Source organism: Oncorhynchus mykiss, chromosome 12 (assembly GCF_057628025.1).
Source record: "Oncorhynchus mykiss isolate SJ-2025 chromosome 12, ASM5762802v1, whole genome shotgun sequence".
NCBI classification, from domain to species: Eukaryota; Metazoa; Chordata; class Actinopteri; order Salmoniformes; family Salmonidae; genus Oncorhynchus; species Oncorhynchus mykiss.
The window spans coordinates 17,261,930-17,280,000 of record NC_143033.1 but is presented as its reverse complement, the minus strand read 5'-3'; the positions used below and the strand labels follow the sequence as shown (position 1 = coordinate 17,280,000).

Genomic DNA, 18,071 nt, shown 5'->3' with positions numbered 1-18,071 from the left:
GGATGGTGTTCTGCGGCTTGCAAGCCTCCCCCTTTTTCCTCCAAACATAACAATGGTCATTATGGCCAAACAGTTCTATTTTTGTTTCATCAGACCAGAGGACATTTCTCCAAAATGTACGATCTTTGTCCCCATGTGCAGTTGCAAACCGTAGTCTGGATTTTTTATGGCGGTGTTGGAGCAGTGGTTTCTTCCTTGCTGAGCGGCCTTTCAGGTTATGTCGATATAGGACTTGTTTTTACTGTGGATATAGATACTTTTGTACCTGTTTCCTCCAGCATCTTCACAAGGGCCTTTGCAGTTGTTCTGGGATTGATTTGCACTTTTCGCACCAAAGTACATTCATCTCCAAGAGACAGAACGTGTCTCCTTCCTGAGTGGTATGATGGCTGCGTGGTCCCATGGTGTTTATACTTGCGTACTATTGTTTGTACAGATGAACGTGGTACCTTCAGGCATTTGGAAATCGCTCCCAAGGATGAACCAGACTTGTGAAGGTCTACAATTTTATTTCTGAGGTCTTGGCTGATTTCTTTTGATTTTCCCAAGCAGAGAGGCACTGAGTTTGAAGATAGGCCTTGAAATACATCCACAGGTACACCTCCAATTGACTGATATGATGTCAATTAGCCTATCAGAAGCTTCTAAAGCCATCATTTTCTGGAATTTTCCAAGCTGTTTAAAGGCACAGTCAACCTTCTGACCCACTGGAATTGTGATACAGTGAATTATAAGTGAAATAATCTGTCTGTAAACAATTGTTGGAAAAATGACTTGTGTCATGCAAAAAGTAGATGTCAAAGGCCAGATCCTAGGAAGAAACCTAGAGAGGAACCTGGCTATGAGGGGTGGCCAGTCCTCTTCTGGCTGTGCCGGGTGGAGATTATAGCAGAACATGGCCAAGATGTTCAAATGTTCATAGATGACCAACAGGGTCAAATAATAATAATCACAGTGGTTGTCAAGGGTGCAATAGGTCAGCACTTTACATGGGATAAACAAACTTAAGGTCAATAACACAATAGAAAAATCTATGTACAGTGTGTGCAAATGTAGTAAGATTAGGGAGGTAAGGCAATAAATAGCCCATAGTGGTGAAAAATTGACAATTTATCATTAACACTGGAGTGGTAGATGTGCAGATGATGATGTGCAAGTAGAGATACTGGGGTGCAAAAGAGCAACAACAACAAAAATAACAATGTGGGGATGAGGTAATTGGGTGGGTTATTTACAGATGGGCTGTGTACAAACCATTTTTATATGGTCCTTGCTTTGTGCACGGGGCATTGTCATGCTGAAACAGGAAAGGGCTTTCCCCAAACTGTTGCCACAAAGTTGGAAGCACAGAAGCAGTTAGAATATCATTGCATACTATAGCTTTAAGATTTCCCTTCACTGGAACTAAGGGACCTAGCCCGAAACATGAAAAACAGCCCCAGCCCATTTTCTCTCCTCCATCAAACTTTACAGTTGTCACTATGCGTTCGGGCAGATAGCGTTCTCCTAGCATTCGGAAAACCCAGATTTGTCCATCGAACTAGCAGATGGTGAAGCGTGGACTGCTCCGGAGTCCAATGGTGGCGAGCTTTACACCACTCCAGTCGACACTTGATATTGCGCATGGTGATCTTAGGCTTTTGTGTGGCTGCTCGGCCATGGAAACCCATTTCATGAAGCTCCCGACGAACAGTTACTGTGCTGAGGTTGTTTCCAGAGGCAGTTTGGAACTCAGTAGTGAGTGTTGCAACCTTGACAGATGATTTTTAAGCACTTCAGCACTCGGCAGTCCCGTTCTGTGAGCTTGTGTGGTCTACCACTTCACGGCTGAGCCGTTGTTGCTCCTAGATGTTTCCACTTCACAATAATAACACTTACAGTTGACCGGGCCACTCTAGCAGGGCAGAAATTTGATGAACTGACTTGTTGTTATGACGGTGCCAAGTTGAAAGTCACTGAGCTCTTCAGTAAGGACATTCTGCTGCCAATGTTTGTCTATGGACATTGCATGGCTGTGTGCTCGATTTTATACACCTGTCAGCAATGGGTTTGGCTGAAATAGCCAAATATATTAATTTGAAAGGGTGTCCACATACTTTTTAATATACAGTGCATTCGGAAAGTATTCAAACCCCTTCCTTTTTTCCACATTTTGTTAAGTTACAGCATTATTCTAAAATGGATTAAATAAAACATTTCCTCATCAATCTACACACAATACCCCATAATGACAAAGTGAAAACAGGTTTATAGAAAGTTATAAAAATGTATTACAAATAAAAACAGAAATACCTTATTTACATAAGTATTCAGACCCTTTGCTATGAGACTCGAAATTGAGCTCAGGTGCATCCTGTTTCCATTGATCATCCTTGAGATGTTTGTACAACTTGATTGTCATCCACCTGTGTTCAATTCAATTGATTGGACATGATTTGGAAAGGCACACACCTGTCTATATAAGGTCCCATAGTTGACAGTGCATGTCAGAGCAAAAACCAAGCCATGAGATCGAAGGAATTGTCCGTAGAGCTTAGAGACAGAATTGTGTCCAGGCACAGATCTGTGGAAGGGTACCAACAAATTTCTGCAGCATTGAAGGTCCCCAAAGTACAGAGAGATCCTTGATGAAAACCTGGTCCAGAGCGCTCAGGGCCTCGACTGGGGCGCATGTTCACCTTCCAACAGGACAACGACCCTAAGCACACAGACAAGACAACGCAGGAGTGGCTTCGGGACAAGTCCATGAGTGGCCCTGCCAGAGCCCAGACTTGAACCCGATGGAACATCTCTGGAGAGACCTGATAATAGCTGTGCATCAACGCTACCCATCCAACCTGACAGAACTTGAGAGGTTCTGCAGAGAAGAATGGGAGAAACTCCCCAAATACAGGTGTGCCAAGCTTGTAGTGTCATACCCAAGAAGACTCAAGGTTGTAATTGCTGCCAAAGGTGCTTCAACAAAGTACTGAGTAAAGTGTCTGAATTCTTATGTAAATGTGATATTTCTGTTTTTATTTGTAATAACTTTGCAAAAAATTCTAAAAACCGGTTTTTGATTTGTCTTTATTGGGTATTGTGTGTAGATTGATGAGGAATTGTAACAAAATGTGAAAAAAGTCAAGGAGTCTGAATACTTTCCGAATGCAATGCATGCTGTGTTTGCTCATGGTAATGACTGTGTCCACATACCTCCTGAATATAAAGTTGAATAATGATGAATGATTGGTCTACGTATCCACTCCCTGGGGTTCACAGAGATGGCCATTTCCTTTATAATGTCTCGTGTCTGCTTCTGTTTTGGGGCAGTTGTAAAAATGGTCTCTGCAAGGAGAGGATGTATAAAAAAAAGTTAGCCACGGTCTCAGGACTGCTGATTTATTTCCAGAGTAGGGTAAAATGTCATAAACGCCAGCGTTAGAAAAACAGGCCGGGCTGTGGGATGTGGTGGGTTGTTATATACATTACAACTGATCTGTGCTTTTGGACGATCAGGGAAACTAAGCTTCGGCTTCATGCCGTAACGCAAGCCTTTCTTTCGTTTAGATATTCAGACAGATACAGTTTTTGAGTTACATACATTTTTTTGTTAAACAGATTTATTTGCAGCCAAGCCAGTGCTCAGTCAAGTTGGGCAGCAGAAACCAGAAAGCAGAAACCTTTCTTTCTGTCAGGAGGTTCACACTAGAGAGCTGCTCTGATCAGACGGACGCTGAGAGAGAGCGAGAGAGCAGTATTTGTGTTTATGGGGGAGGGTGGACGAGTAGGGGTTGAACCAGGCCTGGGCTGTGTACTGTATATTCTATAACGGTATTTGAATATTTGGTTTGTTAAATGTGATACGTCGTGTGTAACGTCCATTTTTATAGTTTACTCTGCTACTTGAGTCATCTCTCTCCGCTCTCTCTCTCTCAATTCAATTCAATTCAACGGGCTTTATTGGCATGGGAAACATATGTTAACCAAAGCAAGTGAGGTAGATAATATACAAAAGTGAAGTAAACAATACAAATTAACAGTAAACATTACACATACAGAAGTTTCAAAACAGTAAAGACATTAAAAATGTAATATTATATATATATGTGTGTGTGTGTATATACACTGCTCAAAAAAATAAAGGAAACACTAAAATAACACATCCTAGATCTGAATGAATTAAATATTCTTATTAAATACTTTTTTCTTTACATAGTTGAATGTGCTGACTACAAAATCACACAAAAATGATCAATGGAAATCAAATTTGTCAACCCATGGAGGTCTGGATTTGGAGTCACACTCAAAATTAAAGTGGAAAACCACACTACAGGCTGATCCAACTTTGATGTAATGTCCTTAAAACAAGTCAAAAGGAGGTCCAGTAGTGTGTGTGGCCTCCACGTGCCTGTATGACCTCCCTACAACGCCTGGGCATGCTCCTGATGAGGTGGCGGATGGTCTCCTGAGGGATCTCCTCCCAGACCTGGACTAAAGCATCCGCCAACTCCTGGACAGTCTGTGGTGCAACGTGGCGTTGGTGGATGGAGTGAGATATGATGTCCCAGATGTGCTCAATTGGATTCAGGTCTGGGGAACGGGTGGGCCAGTCCATAGCATCAATGCCTTCCTCTTGCAGGAACTGCTGACACACTCCAGCCACATGAGGTCTAGCATTGTCTTGCATTAAGAGGAACCCAGGGCCAACCGCACCAGCATATGGTCTCACAAAGGGGTCTGAGGATCTTATCTTGGTACCTAATGGCAGTCAGGCTACCTCTGGCGAGCACATGGAGGGCTGTGCGGCCCCCCAAAGAAATGCCAACCCACACCATGACTGACTCATGACTGGCCAAACCGGTCATGCTGGAGGATGTTGCAGGCAGCAGAACGTTCTCCACGGCGTCTCCAGACTGTCACGTCTGTCACATGTGCTCAGTGTGAACCTGCTTTCATCTGTGAAGAGCACAGGGCGCCAGTGGCGAATTTGCCAATCTTGGTGTTCTCTGGCAAATGCCAAACGTCCTGCACGGTGTTGGGCTGTAAGCACAACCCCGACCTGTGGATGTCGGGCCCTCATACCACCCTCATGGAGTCTGTTTCTGACCATTTGAGCAGACACATGCACATTTGTGGCCTGCAGGAGGTCATTTTGCAGGGCTCTGGCAGTGCTCCTCCTGCTCCTCCTTGCACAAAGGTGGAGGTAGCGGTCCTGCTGCTGGGTTGTTGCCCTCCTACGGCCTCCTCCACATCTCCTGATGTACTGGCCTGTCTCCTGGTAGCGCCTCCATGCTCTGGACACGCTGGATACGCTGACAGACACAGCAAACATTCTTGCCACAGCTCGCATTGATGTTCCATCCTGGATGAGCTGCACTACCTGAGCCACTTGTGTGGGTTGTAGACTCCGTCTCATGCTACCACTAGAGTGAAAGCACCACCAGCATTCAAAAGTGACCTAAACATCAGCCAGGAAGCATAGGAACTGAGAAGTGGTCTGTGGACCCCACCTGCAGAACCACTCCTTTATTGGGGGTGTCTTGCTAATTGCCTATAATTTCCACCTGTTTTCTATTCCATTTGCACAACAGCATGTGAAATGTATTGTCAATCAGTGTTGCAGTTTGATTTCTCAGAAGTGTGATTGACTTGGAGTTACATTGTGTTGTTTAAGTGTTCCTTTAATTTTTTGAGCAGTGTATATATACAGTGTTGTAACAATGTACAAATGGTTAAGGAAAATGAATAAGCATAAATATGGGTTGTATTTACAATGGTGTTTGTTCTTCACTGTTGCCCTTTTCTTGTGGCAACAGGTCACAAATCTTGCTGCTGTGATGGCACACTGTGGAATTTCACCCAGTAGATATGGGAGTTTATCAAAATTGGATTTGTTTTCGAAATCTTTGTGGATCTGTGTAATCTGAGGGAAATATGTCTCTCTAATATGGTCATACATTGGGCAGGAGGTTAGGAAATGCAGCTCAGTTTCCACCTCATTTTGTGGGCAGTGAGCACATAGCCTGTCTTCTCTTGAGAGCCATGTCTGCCTACGTCAGCCTTTCTCAATAGCAAGGCTATGCTAACTAAGTCTATACATAGTCAAAGCTTTCCTTAAGTTTGGGTCAATCACGGTGTTCAGGTATTCTGCCTCTCTCTCTCTCTCTCTCTCTCTCTCTCTCTCTCTCCATGCCGCTTTCCATACAGACCTAGTTCCACCCCCTGTCACTCAAGGATTGCATTTGTTGTTGCTTGACCACGAGACACTTTCGTTCAGTCTGCATGGTCAATGCAGCACATGCAACAATGTTGATGACAACGATATTGTTTCCACTTTGATCTTAATAGAAATCCACAAGCGTTTTATAATTACAATATTCATTTGTGTTTCTTATATCTGCAAACAGCTAGTTTGTATTTTCTTAGCAAGTTAAACTAAATTGTGTTAGCCACTAATGCTAATCGCTAGTTAGCTGGCTAATAAAAGTAGTGAGTCAGAGCAAACGTAGCTAGCTAATACAGCCTGATACCAGTGCTGGTGGAGGCTTAAATCAGCATGTTGTTTGTGCAACAGTATCTTCTAAATCAAAGAGGAATAGGCTAAAAATGAAAATGTTGGCTACATGAATAAAGATTTAATGTAGCCAAAGATTATAGGGTCCCCTAGGAAACACTGAACATCGTCCATGGCATTTCCATTTGTTGTCATGTCAATCAATACTCTATTTAAAGTGCCCATTATGATTTATTTGCTAACTATATAATTAGAATAAATATCCTATTTCCATGATTCCAAAAGTTCACCTAAGTGTTTTGCTCTAAATCGCAATTGCAACATTTGGTTAAATATAAGGCCTAGTTTTTTTGCCCATATCGTGGCAGTGTGGAAATGATCTCACATGAGTGCAGGAAATACAGAACTTGATGAAATGCAGGAAATTATTTTAGGTTGAAGTTGAATTGAACAGTATAAAACAATCAGAATGGAGAAAGACTCATTGAAATAATGTTTAATATATGTGATACCACTCTAGGGTCACGCACTACTCATGAAGCAAATTTATAACTTTTATTAATCAAAAACATAAAATACCGCCAAATACCATCAAAAATTTGAAAAATACCATGATATGATATTTTGGCGATATCGCCCAACCCTAGGTTGAACCTCTTTCTTTATCTCTCTGTCCCTATCTGTGTCTCTGTCTCTGTCTGTGTCTCTGTCTGTCTGTCTGTCTGTCTGTCTGTCTGTCTGTCTGTCTGTCTGTCTGTCTCTGTCTGTCTGTCTGTCTGTCTCTCTCTCTCTCTCTCTCTCTCTCTCTCTCTCACTCTCTCACTCTCTCTTTCTATTTCTCTCTCCCTCTCTCCTCTCTTTCTTTATCTGTCTCTCTCCTTCCCCCTCTCTTTCTCTCTGTATCTCTGTCTCTCTCTCTCTCTCTCTCTCTCTCTCTCTCTGTATCTCTCTCTCTCTCTCTCTCTCTCTCTCTCTCTCTCTCTCTTTCACTCTCTCTTTCCCTCTCTTTCTATTTCTCTCTCCCTCTCTCCTCTCTTTCTTTATCTGTCTCTCTCCTTCCCCCCCCTCTCTCTCTCTCTGTATCTATGTCTCTCTGTCTCTCTCTCTCTTTCCCCAAGTCTCATTGAGAGCATAGAGAGTTTGGCTCTGGTCTATCCCCACCTCCCTCCTCCCCTGTCTGTAGCTGGCTGCTGTTTTGTAACTGGCCAGTCCAGACCTGTAGATGGTGATTGATTGACAGGCAGGTAGCATCAGGGTGGTGATTAAAACTCTCTGCTCCCTCCAGCGCTCCAGACAAAGCCTGACCCCTGACCTCTAGTCCCCTCTACACCAGCTGTTACATCCAGGAGCCACGGAGCCCTTTCTAACATCTCTAACCCTGCCCTACATGTAGGGGAGGTGCCAGGCAGAGTTATAGAAGAGGTAGAAAAGGGCTGCAGGTAGCCTAGCGTTTAAGAGCATTGGGCCAGTAACTGAAAGGTTGCTGGTTTGAATCCCCGAGCTGACTAGGTGACCAATCTGTCTATATGTCCTTGAGCAAGGCACTTAACTCTAATTGGTCCTGGATAAGAGCGTCTGTAAAATGAGGTAGAGGGAAGTAGAGATACATTCCCAGAGGTAATTAAGTTTGAACCTATCTGACTGCTCTGCACCCATTGGCCACAGTATTAGATATCTCTCTCAGTGACACCACCCATCTCTCTTTGAATGGCATTTTTGGCCAATCTGGGTAAAAGCTGTCCTCAGGCACAGATCTAAGATCATCTGATCCTCCCCCAAACCATACCTTAACCTATATGGTTGGAAAAAGAAAAACTGACTGTAGATCTTTAAGTCTTGAGGCAATTTCATCTTTCTCCATGTTTGACCCGCCCTCCTCTCTGTCCTCCATTTTGCACTTACAGTTTCGGGATGAACCATGATGGAATAGGAAACTCATGTGGGACTAAAGGCCATGAGGCAGCCAAGCTGATGGCGGCCCACATCACAGCTAACACCAACCCCTTCTCCTGGTCGGCCTGCAGTAAGAACTACATCACCAGCTTCCTCGAGTAAGTGGAAGAGGGGCATTCCTCAGCGTGTGTGTGTGTACCTATCTCTGCCTGTGTGTAGAGATCTCAGTTTATTCTCACTTAAAACCACCTATTGAAACTCTTGTACATATCCTGAACCAATCCTTAACTTCCTCAGTCTGTAAAAAGACATGTATGGCCTTCCAGCCATCCAAACATTGATCCTAGGTTTTGAGACAGAAACAGAAAGCCTACACTTCTCCTCCTCAAAATGATCTTTCTCTCCGTGCCTTGAATAACAGATCGATTTGTTTTCTTGCTTCAGTGAAGAAGGATAATTCTTAGTTTATTTCAAATATTTGTCTTAATTTGATAAGTGCCCCTCAGGACTGGCTGATGGTAGCAGATAGAGCCTGGGTTTAGAAGTATGAAATAAATCTTCCAGTCAGACAGCGTCCATAGAAAACAAAGTCACTTGGCCTTGAAGGTCCTCAACTCTTAAACCCGTTGAATGGTTTTCAGTGAGCATGTGTGTGTGTGTGTGTGTGTGTGTGTGTGTGTGTGTGTGTGTGTGTGTGTGTGTGTGTGTGTGTGTGTGTTTGTGTGTGTGTGTGTGTGTGTGTGTGTGTGTGTGTGTGCGTGTGTGTGTGAGCAGGGATAATGGTGGTTCTGGTTGTCAGAGTGTGTTCTCTGGTGAAAGCCTTCAGAGTGCTACTTGCAACACAAAGTAGCATTGGCACATAAACATAGACATTACAGTACCATGTGCCAACTTCTCACAGTAACACACAGGGATGCCTCTTCACGGTTTCTGGACCTTCTCACTACGGCCTTCTCTTCTCACGGTTGGATCATCTTGGAGTCTAGTACTGTTTCAGACCATGGGCATAGAGGATTCATATTTTGTGACCCCTTATTTCTGCCACTGTTTCTCCTTTGAAAGTCTGTTGTAGATGGATTGTAAGCTTTCACAGAATTCATTTTTGTCTGTGTCTTTTCAGTTCTGCTTTTTACTTTTTGATGTCTGTCTTTCTCCTATGAAGTTTTGTCTGTAAACTAGACTTACCCTCCCGAGGGTTCTCTCCCTCCAACAGATTTGTAGATATGTCACACGTTTCTTCTTGCCAAGTAAAAAACTTTGGCTGTGGTCTTGGCCTAGATACACTGGTGCAATATGTGGCTGGTTTTTGGGGTTCTGAAGAATGGTTTATGAATGCAAACATAGTTCAGACACAGTATGTCATAAATCAATAGTTTAGTAACTTTTAGCCTAGTTACGTTCACTATAGACATAGGACATGGCGAACACTCCAGTGTGGTCACTGGCCAATCCTTTTGAGCTTTTTTATTGAACCAATATCTAGTCTTAACGGAATATTCCACCCAAATACTATCTTTTGGTATTTGTTTCATTAGTCCATTGTTAACATAGTCCCAAAAACGTTTTGCTTGTCAACAATCAAGTTTTCAAGATAATATAGAAATCGTCCCCGCAATGATGCAAAACGCAGAATCACATAATGCAAAATGAATCATACAGGGACGATTGCTGTAATTTGAAAGTTACATTACATAGAATGAAATACATTCTTGTATTATTATACCTAGTAATAATTCCTAGTTAATCTAGTTAATATCTATTGGCTCCCGAGTGGCGCAGCGGTCTAAGGCACTGTATCTCCAACGTAGAGACGTCACTACAATCCCTGGTTCGAATCCAGGCTGTATCACATCTAGCCGTGATTGGGAGTCCTGCAGGGCAGTGCACAATTGTCCCAGTGTCGTCTAGTTTTGGCCCGGGTAGGCCACCATTGTAAATAACACTTTTCCTTAACTGAATTGCCTAAATTAAATAAAGGTTAAATAAATAAATAATAAAATATCTAGTCTTAACATAGCTGACCAAGGTGGGAGTTGAGGGACCGGTTCTTATTAGAAGAGATTTCCTCTGTGACAGGGTAATGAACTTGGCTTATCCCAGAGGACAGGAAGCTGCTTCAACTGGCAAATAATACTTTCTATATTTAAACATCAGACTATTTGGTTTGTCCCCGAACCAATAAACAGTGGGGTCTGCCCCAGCCCTTGTCTGCCATGGTGTGGGTCAGTGTGGTGGGCTGGGGGGGGGGGGGCTCTCTCTGGTGAGACGGACCTCTCCACACCAGGGAAAAATACTACTCCACCACAGATAAACATAGAGATAGTTTCCTATTACATGTCCAGTCTGATAGTGTGGATTAGATGTGCAGTCTGATAGTGTGGATTAGATGTGCAGTCTGATAGTGTGGATTAGATGTGCAGTCTGATAGTGTGGATTAGATGTGCAGTCTGATAGTGTGGGTTAGATGTGCAGTCTGATAGTGTGGATTTGATGTCCAGTCTGATAGTGTGGATTAGATGTGCAGTCTGATAGTGTGGATTAGATGTGCAGTCTGATAGTGTGGGTTAGGTATGCAGTCTGATAGTATGGGTTAGGTGTGCAGTCTGATAGTGTGGATTAGATGTGCAGTCTGGTAGTGTTGGTTAGATGTGCAGTCTGATAGTGTGGGTTAGGTGTGCAGTCTGATAGTGTGGATTAGATGTGCAGTCTGATAGTGTGGATTTGATGTGCAGTCTGATAGTGTGGGTTAGATGTTGAGTCGGATAGTGTGGGTTAGGTGTGCAGTCTGATAGTGTGGGTTAGGTGTGCAGTCTGATAGTGTGGATTAGATGTGCAGTCTGATAGTGTGGATTAGATGTGCAGTCTGATAGTGTGGATTAGATGTGCAGTCTGATAGTGTGGGTTAGATGTGCAGTCTGATAGTGTGGATTAGATGGGCAGTCTGATAGTGTAGATTAGATGTGCAGTCTGATAGTGTGGGTTAGATGTGCAGTCTGATAGTGTGGATTAGATGTGCAGTCTGATAGTGTGGATTAGATGTGCAGTCTGATAGTGTGGATTAGATGTGCAGTCTGATAGTGTGGGTTAGATGTGCAGTCTCATAGTGTGGATTAGATGTGCAGTCTGATAGTGTGGATTAGATGTGCTGTCTGATAGTGTGGATTAGATGTGCAGTCTGATAGTGTGGATTTGATGTGCAGTCTGATAGTGTGGATTAGATGTGCAGTCTGATAGTGTGGGTTAGGTGTGCAGTCTAATAGTGTGGGTTAGATGTCCAGTCTGATAGTGTGGATTAGATGTGCAGTTGGATAGTGTGGATTAGATGTGCAGTCTGATAGTGCGGATTAGATGTGCAGTCTGATAGTGTGGATTAGATGTGCAGTCTGATAGTGTGGGTTAGATGTGCAGTCTGATAGTGTGGGTTAGATGTGCAGTCTGACAGTGTGGATTAGATGTGCAGTCTGATAGTGTGGATTAGATGTGCAGTCTGATAGTGTGGATTATATGTGCCGTTTGATAGTGTGGATCAGATGTGCAGTCTGATAGTGTGGATTAGATGTGCAGTCTGATAGTGTGGATCAGATGTGCAGTCTGATAGTGTGGATCAGATGTGCAGTCTGATAGTGTGGATTAGATGTGCAGTCTGATAGTGTGGATTAGATGTGCTGTCTGATAGTGTGGATTAGATGTGCAGTCTGATAGTGTGGATTAGATGTACAGTCTGATAGTGTGGGTTAGGTGTGCAGTCTGATAGTGTGGATTAGATGTGCAGTCTGATAGTGTGGGTTGAAGTGCAGTCTGATAGTATGGGTTAGGTGTGCAGTCTGACAGTGTGGATTAGATGTGCAGTCTGATAGTATGGGTTAGGTGTGCAGTCTGACAGTGTGGATTAGATGTGCAGTCTGATAGTGTGGGTTAGATGTGCAGTCTGATAGTGTGGGTTAGATGTACAGTCTGATAGTGTGGATTATATGTGCAGTCTGATAGTGTGGATTAGATGTGCAGTCTGATAGTGTGGATTAGATGTGTAGTCTAATAGTGTGGGTTAGATATCCAGTCTGATAGTGTGGATTAGATGTGCAGTCTGATAGTGTGGATTAGATGTGCATTCTGATAGTGCGGATTAGATGTGCAGTCTGATAGTGTGGATTAGATGTGCAGTTTTATAGTGTGGGTTAGGTGTGCAGTCTGATAGTGTGGATTAGATGTGCAGTCTGATAGTGTGGGTTGAAGTGCAGTCTGATAGTATGGGTTAGGTGTGCAGTCTGACAGTGTGGATTAGATGTGCAGTCTGATAGTATGGGTTAGGTGTGCAGTCTGACAGTGTGGATTAGATGTGCAGTCTGATAGTGTGGGTTAGATGTGCAGTCTGATAGTGTGGGTTAGGTGTGCAGTCTGATAGTGTGGATTAGTTGTGCAGTCTGATAGTGTGGATTAGATGTGAATTATGATAGTGTGGATTAGATGTGCAGTCTGATAGTTTGGGGGGGTCCTAGAGGCTGCTGGCTGCTTTCACACTGCCTCTCGCCAATCTGCATGGTAAAGAGAAGATGATTTTAATTTGATTGTTTATTTTGTCATTCGATAGCCCTTTTTGGTGTAGCTCCTACTGATGAGACAACTTGTAGTTGAAATGGTTATTCTGATCAGACAGTCCCAACCTCTGATCAAGAAGAGGGAGTCTGTCATGGCACAGCTCTCGAGTTCACTCACTCTTTCCTCTTTTCTGTTTCTTTCTGTTCTCTCTGTCATTCCTCTCTCTCCTTCCCCCTCTCTCTTTCTGGGTCTGTGAATTCATAAACTAAATGTATCTAAGCGTTTATGTTGTCAGCGAGCCATCTTATCCTTTCGAGGGATGAGAAGCATTCTGCAGCACACTGCTGCTGCTTCCACGGCTCTAATGTGTATTACAATGACTCTAATGTGTATTACAATGACTCTAATGTGTATTACAATGACTCTAATGTGTATTACAATGACTCTAATGTGTATTACAATGGCTCTAATGTGTATTACAATGACTCTAATGTGTATTACAATGGCTTTAATGTGTATTACAATGACTCTAATGTGTATTACAATGACTCTAATGTGTATTACAATGGCTCTAATGTGTATTACAATGGCTCTAATGTGTATTACAATGACTCTAATGTGTATTACAATGACTCTAATGTGTATTACAATGACTCTAATGTGTATTACAATGACTCTAATGTGTATTACAATGGCTCTAATGTGTATTACAATGACTCTAATGTGTATTGCAATGACTCTAATGTGTATTACAATGGCTCTAATGTGTATTACAATGACTCTAATGTGTATTACAATGACTATTACTAACCCTGAGTAGTAGTAGTTGTAGTAATAATAGTACCAGTGGTAATAGTAGAAGTAGAAGTTATAGCTATCGTAAATATAGCAGAGCAGGACATAGTAATAGTCTTCGGTAAGAGCCAGTCGTCTGCCCTCAGAGCGGACAGGGAGACAGGGAGAGAACAGAGAAGCATCCGTTCAGCAACACCACTATGTCTTAAACAAGCTCAACTTCCCAACCCAGAATAAACACACACAACCAACCTAACAAAAGCTGCTCTGTCTGTCCTGCCTGCTTTCCTGGCCACACTTTTAGTATTTCTGTTTTTTCAGGCAGCGTTAAAAAGTTGCTAAACCAGAATACAAAATTGCAGTCTTTCTCTGTGTGTCTTTTCAGAGTGAGTTCTCTGTGCTTTGTCTTTCTGTGTGTGTGTTTTTGTGTGTGTGTTTGTGTGTTTTTGTGTGTGTGCTTTTTTTCAGAGTGAGTTCTCTCTGTGTGTGTGTTTGTGTGTAAGTGCGTGTGTGCGTGTGTGCATTGGACATATTTCTATCTGACAAACAGACTAAACAGAGTTCCAGCTTTGGACTGGTGACCTCAGGACTTTTCTCTCTCTTTCTCTCCTTCTGTCATTTTACTGGCTCCTCTGTGGATTCCATACGTACGGTGCCGTCACAGCGCCATATCAGCGGAGAGCAGTGAGTTTCAGACAAACAGACAGACAAACAGACACCGTTGGCTGCTCATAGTCTGGGTTTTCCTCCTCTCTTCTCCTTGTTGTGTTTTTCCTCGTCTATAAATTTTTTCACCTCTTCTCACCCTTCACTCTATCTATTGGGTAAGAGGCAGACTTGTCCCCCTTCACTCTATATATTGGGTAAGAGGCAGACTTCTCCCCCTTCACTCTATCTATTGGGTAAGAGGCAGACTTCTCCCCCTTCACTCTATCTATTGGGTAAGAGGCAGACTTCTCCCCCTTCAATCTATAGAGTAAGAGGCAGACTTGTCCCCCTTCACTCTATCTATTGGGTAAGAGGCAGACTTCTCCCCCTTTACTCTATCTATTGGGTAAGAGGCAGACTTGTCCCCCTTCACTCTATCTATTGGGTAAGAGGCAGACTTCTCCCCCTTCACTCTATCTATTGGGTAAGAGGCAGACTTCTCCCCCTTCACTCTATCTATAGGGTTAGAGGTAGACTTCTCCCCCTTCACTCGATCTATAGGGTTAGAGGCAGACTTGTCCCCCTTAACTCTATCTATTGGGTAAGAGGCAGACTTCTCCCCCTTCACTCTATCTGTAAGGTTAGAGGCAGACTTCTCCCCCTTCACTCTATCTATTGGGTAAGAGGCAGACTTCTCCCCCTTCACTCTATCTATAAGGTTAGAGGCAGACTTCTCCCCCTTAACTCTATCTATAGGGTTAGAGGCAGACTTCTCCCCCTTCAATCTATAGGGTTAGAGGCAGACTTCTCCCCCTTCAATCTATAGGGTTAGAGGCAGACTTGTCCCCCTTCACTCTATCTATAAGGTTAGAGGCAGACTTCTCCCCCTTCACTCTATCTATAAGGTTAGAGGCAGACTTCCTCCCTTCACTCTATCTATAAGGTTAGAGGCAGACTTGTCCCCCTTCACTCTATCTATAGGGTTAGAGGCGGACTTCTCCCCCTTCACTCTATCTATAGGGTTAGAGGCAGACTTCTCCCCCTTCAATCTATAGGGTTAGAGGCAGACTTCTCCCCCTTCAATCTATAAGGTTAGAGGCAGACTTGTCCCCCTTCACTCTATCTATAAGGTTAGAGGCAGACTTCTCCCCCTTCACGCTATCTATAGGGTTAGAGGCAGACTTCTCCCCCTTCACTCGATCTATAAGGTTAGAGGCAGACTTGTCCCCCTTCACTCTATCTATAGGGTTAGAGGCAGACTTCTCCCCCTTCAATCTATAGGGTTAGAGGCAGACTTCTCCCCCTTCAATCTATATGGTTAGAGGCAGACTTGTCCCCCTTCACTCTATCTATAAGGTTAGAGGCAGACTTCTCCCCCTTCACTCTATCTATAAGGTTAGAGGCAGACTTGTCCCCTTTCACGCTATCTATAAGGTTAGAGGCAGACTTGTCCCCCTTCACTCTATCTATAAGGTTAGAGGCAGACTTCTCCCCCTTCACTCTATCTATAAGGTTAGAGGCAGACTTCTCCCCCTTCACTCTTTCTATAAGGTTAGAGACAGACTTGTCCCCCTTCACTCTATCTATAGGGTTAGAGGCAGACTTCTCCCCCTTCACTCTATCTATAAGGTTAGAGGCAGACTTCTCCCCCTTCACTCTATCTATAAGGTTAGAGGCAGACTTCTCCCCCTTCACTCTATCTATAGGGTTAGAGGCATACTTCTCCCCCTTCACCCTATCTATAAGGTTAGAGGCAGACTTGTCCCCCTTCACTCTATCTATAGAGTTAGAGGCAGTCTTCTCCCCCTTCACTCTATCTATAGGGTTAGAGGCAGACTTCTCCCCCTTCACTCTATCTATAGGGTTAGAGGCAGACTTCTCTCCCTTCACTCTGTCTATAAGGTTAGAAGCAGACTTGTCCCCCTTCACTCTTTCTATATGGTTAGAGGCAGACAAGGGTTCCTCTCTGTTTTGACACATGAATGATGCAGTGCCACACAATTGAAACCATACAAGACAGGTGTGACTCGGGTTGTTATAAACTGTATTTTCATCATAAGTCATTTGAATTCATTGTGGTGAAATTGTGAGAGAATGTGTACAGTATAGGGTGAGAGGTGGCCTGTAAAAGAAAGGATTGATGTTATGTTGCTAAACCAGTGATCCTCTCTCCTGGTCATGGAGGGCTGCAGTATGTTTACTTGTAGCTAGTAGCTTCCGTCTGCCCCGTGTTTCCAAAACTCTCCCTGAGCCATTCCACTTATTTGATCTATTCCAACGCTAGCACACCTGATTCAACCATTCAACTAATCATCAAGCCCTTGATTAGTCCAATAAGGTGTGGTAGACCTGGAACAGACCTGGAGAGCTAGCCTTGAACGGCTGTGGGGTACTGGAGGAGAGAGCTAGCCTTGAACGGCTGGGGGGTACTGGAGGAGAGCTAGCCTTGAACGGATGGGGGGTACTAGAGGAAGGTTTGGGAACTGCCGCCATAGGCTCTGTGGGTGTGGTGTGTAAGAAACAATCCTATTGTAGGTTTGTTTTTTTGACAGCTCAGGTCGGGGGACGTGTCTGGACAATGAACCTCTGAAACGAGACTTCCTGTACCCAACAGTGGCCCCGGGGCAGGTGTACGACGCAGACGAGCAGTGTCGCTTCCAGTACGGAGCCTCTTCACGACAGTGTAAATATGGGGTAAGAAACCAGCGTCTCTCTGACTCTACAGTATGCATACATCATAATCAGGGTGTTATTATCATAATCATGGTTAAGGGTGTTATTATCATAATCAGGGTGTTATCATCATAATCAGGGTTAAGGGTGTTATCTTCATATCACCAGAAGGAGACATCATTGGCACATGGGATAGAGGCGTCTCATCACAGGTCTGATGAGGGAGGTTTTTACACAGACACACACACACACACACACACACACACACACACACACACACACACACACACACACACACACACACACGCCACAGTTTCATGGAATGCTAATGATTACCCCCCTCCCACCACCTTGTAGAATAACAACCCAGGGTAAATAAAGAAACACGAGCAGAGGGAGAACTAAACCAAGCCACAGAAACAGGAGATGTTGAATGAAAGCCACAAAGAATTAATGAACCAATAAGGACAGAAAAAGAGTCTACCATTAGCCGAGATCAAGAGAGTTTATTTTGTTTCATTGAAAGACATATCTGACAGCAGATTACCACAGGCCCCAAATTAAACCCTGTCATTTTGTCTCTTAAGCTCTTAATTGTGGTTTTAGATCAGCATGAAAGACAAACATTTATGAAAGGAAAGCATTCCTCCAGAGCCTGGCTCAGCTGTGTTGCTCTGCGCTGCTCTGTGCCGGGCTGCTTCCAGAATGTAGTCTTTTATCTGTTAGGATTCTGGATTCTGACCTGGAATCAGATCGGTTTCACTCAGCCAGCCAGATGTCTAGTAAAGAGTTGTCTTTAATTAAGATCTCGCTGATCAAACCCATGTAACCATAGAAACAAGTCAAATATCTATGACTGAATGTGTAGTTTGCTTTCAGAGTTGATGTTACACTTTTAGAAGAAAAGGTGCTATCTAGTTCTGTCCCCATAGGGGACCCTTTGAATAACCCTTTTGGGTAGTTCTACCTGGAACCAAAAAGAGTTATCCTATGGGGACAGCCGAATAACCCTTTTGGAACCCTTTTTTCTAAG

General features: G+C 43.5%; 1 protein-coding gene across 1 annotated transcript in view; it reads left to right on the top strand.

The window, feature by feature from the left end:
• LOC110537061 (ADAM metallopeptidase with thrombospondin type 1 motif, 6) overlaps positions 1 to 18,071 on the top strand; it is a 130,587-nt gene that overhangs the window by 47,601 nt on the left and 64,915 nt on the right. The window contains exons 10-11 of the mRNA XM_036937044.2: positions 8,398 to 8,544; positions 16,918 to 17,059. Of these exons, the coding sequence (XP_036792939.2) occupies positions 8,398 to 8,544; positions 16,918 to 17,059 (289 nt within the window). The remainder of the gene's footprint in view (positions 1 to 8,397; positions 8,545 to 16,917; positions 17,060 to 18,071) is intronic.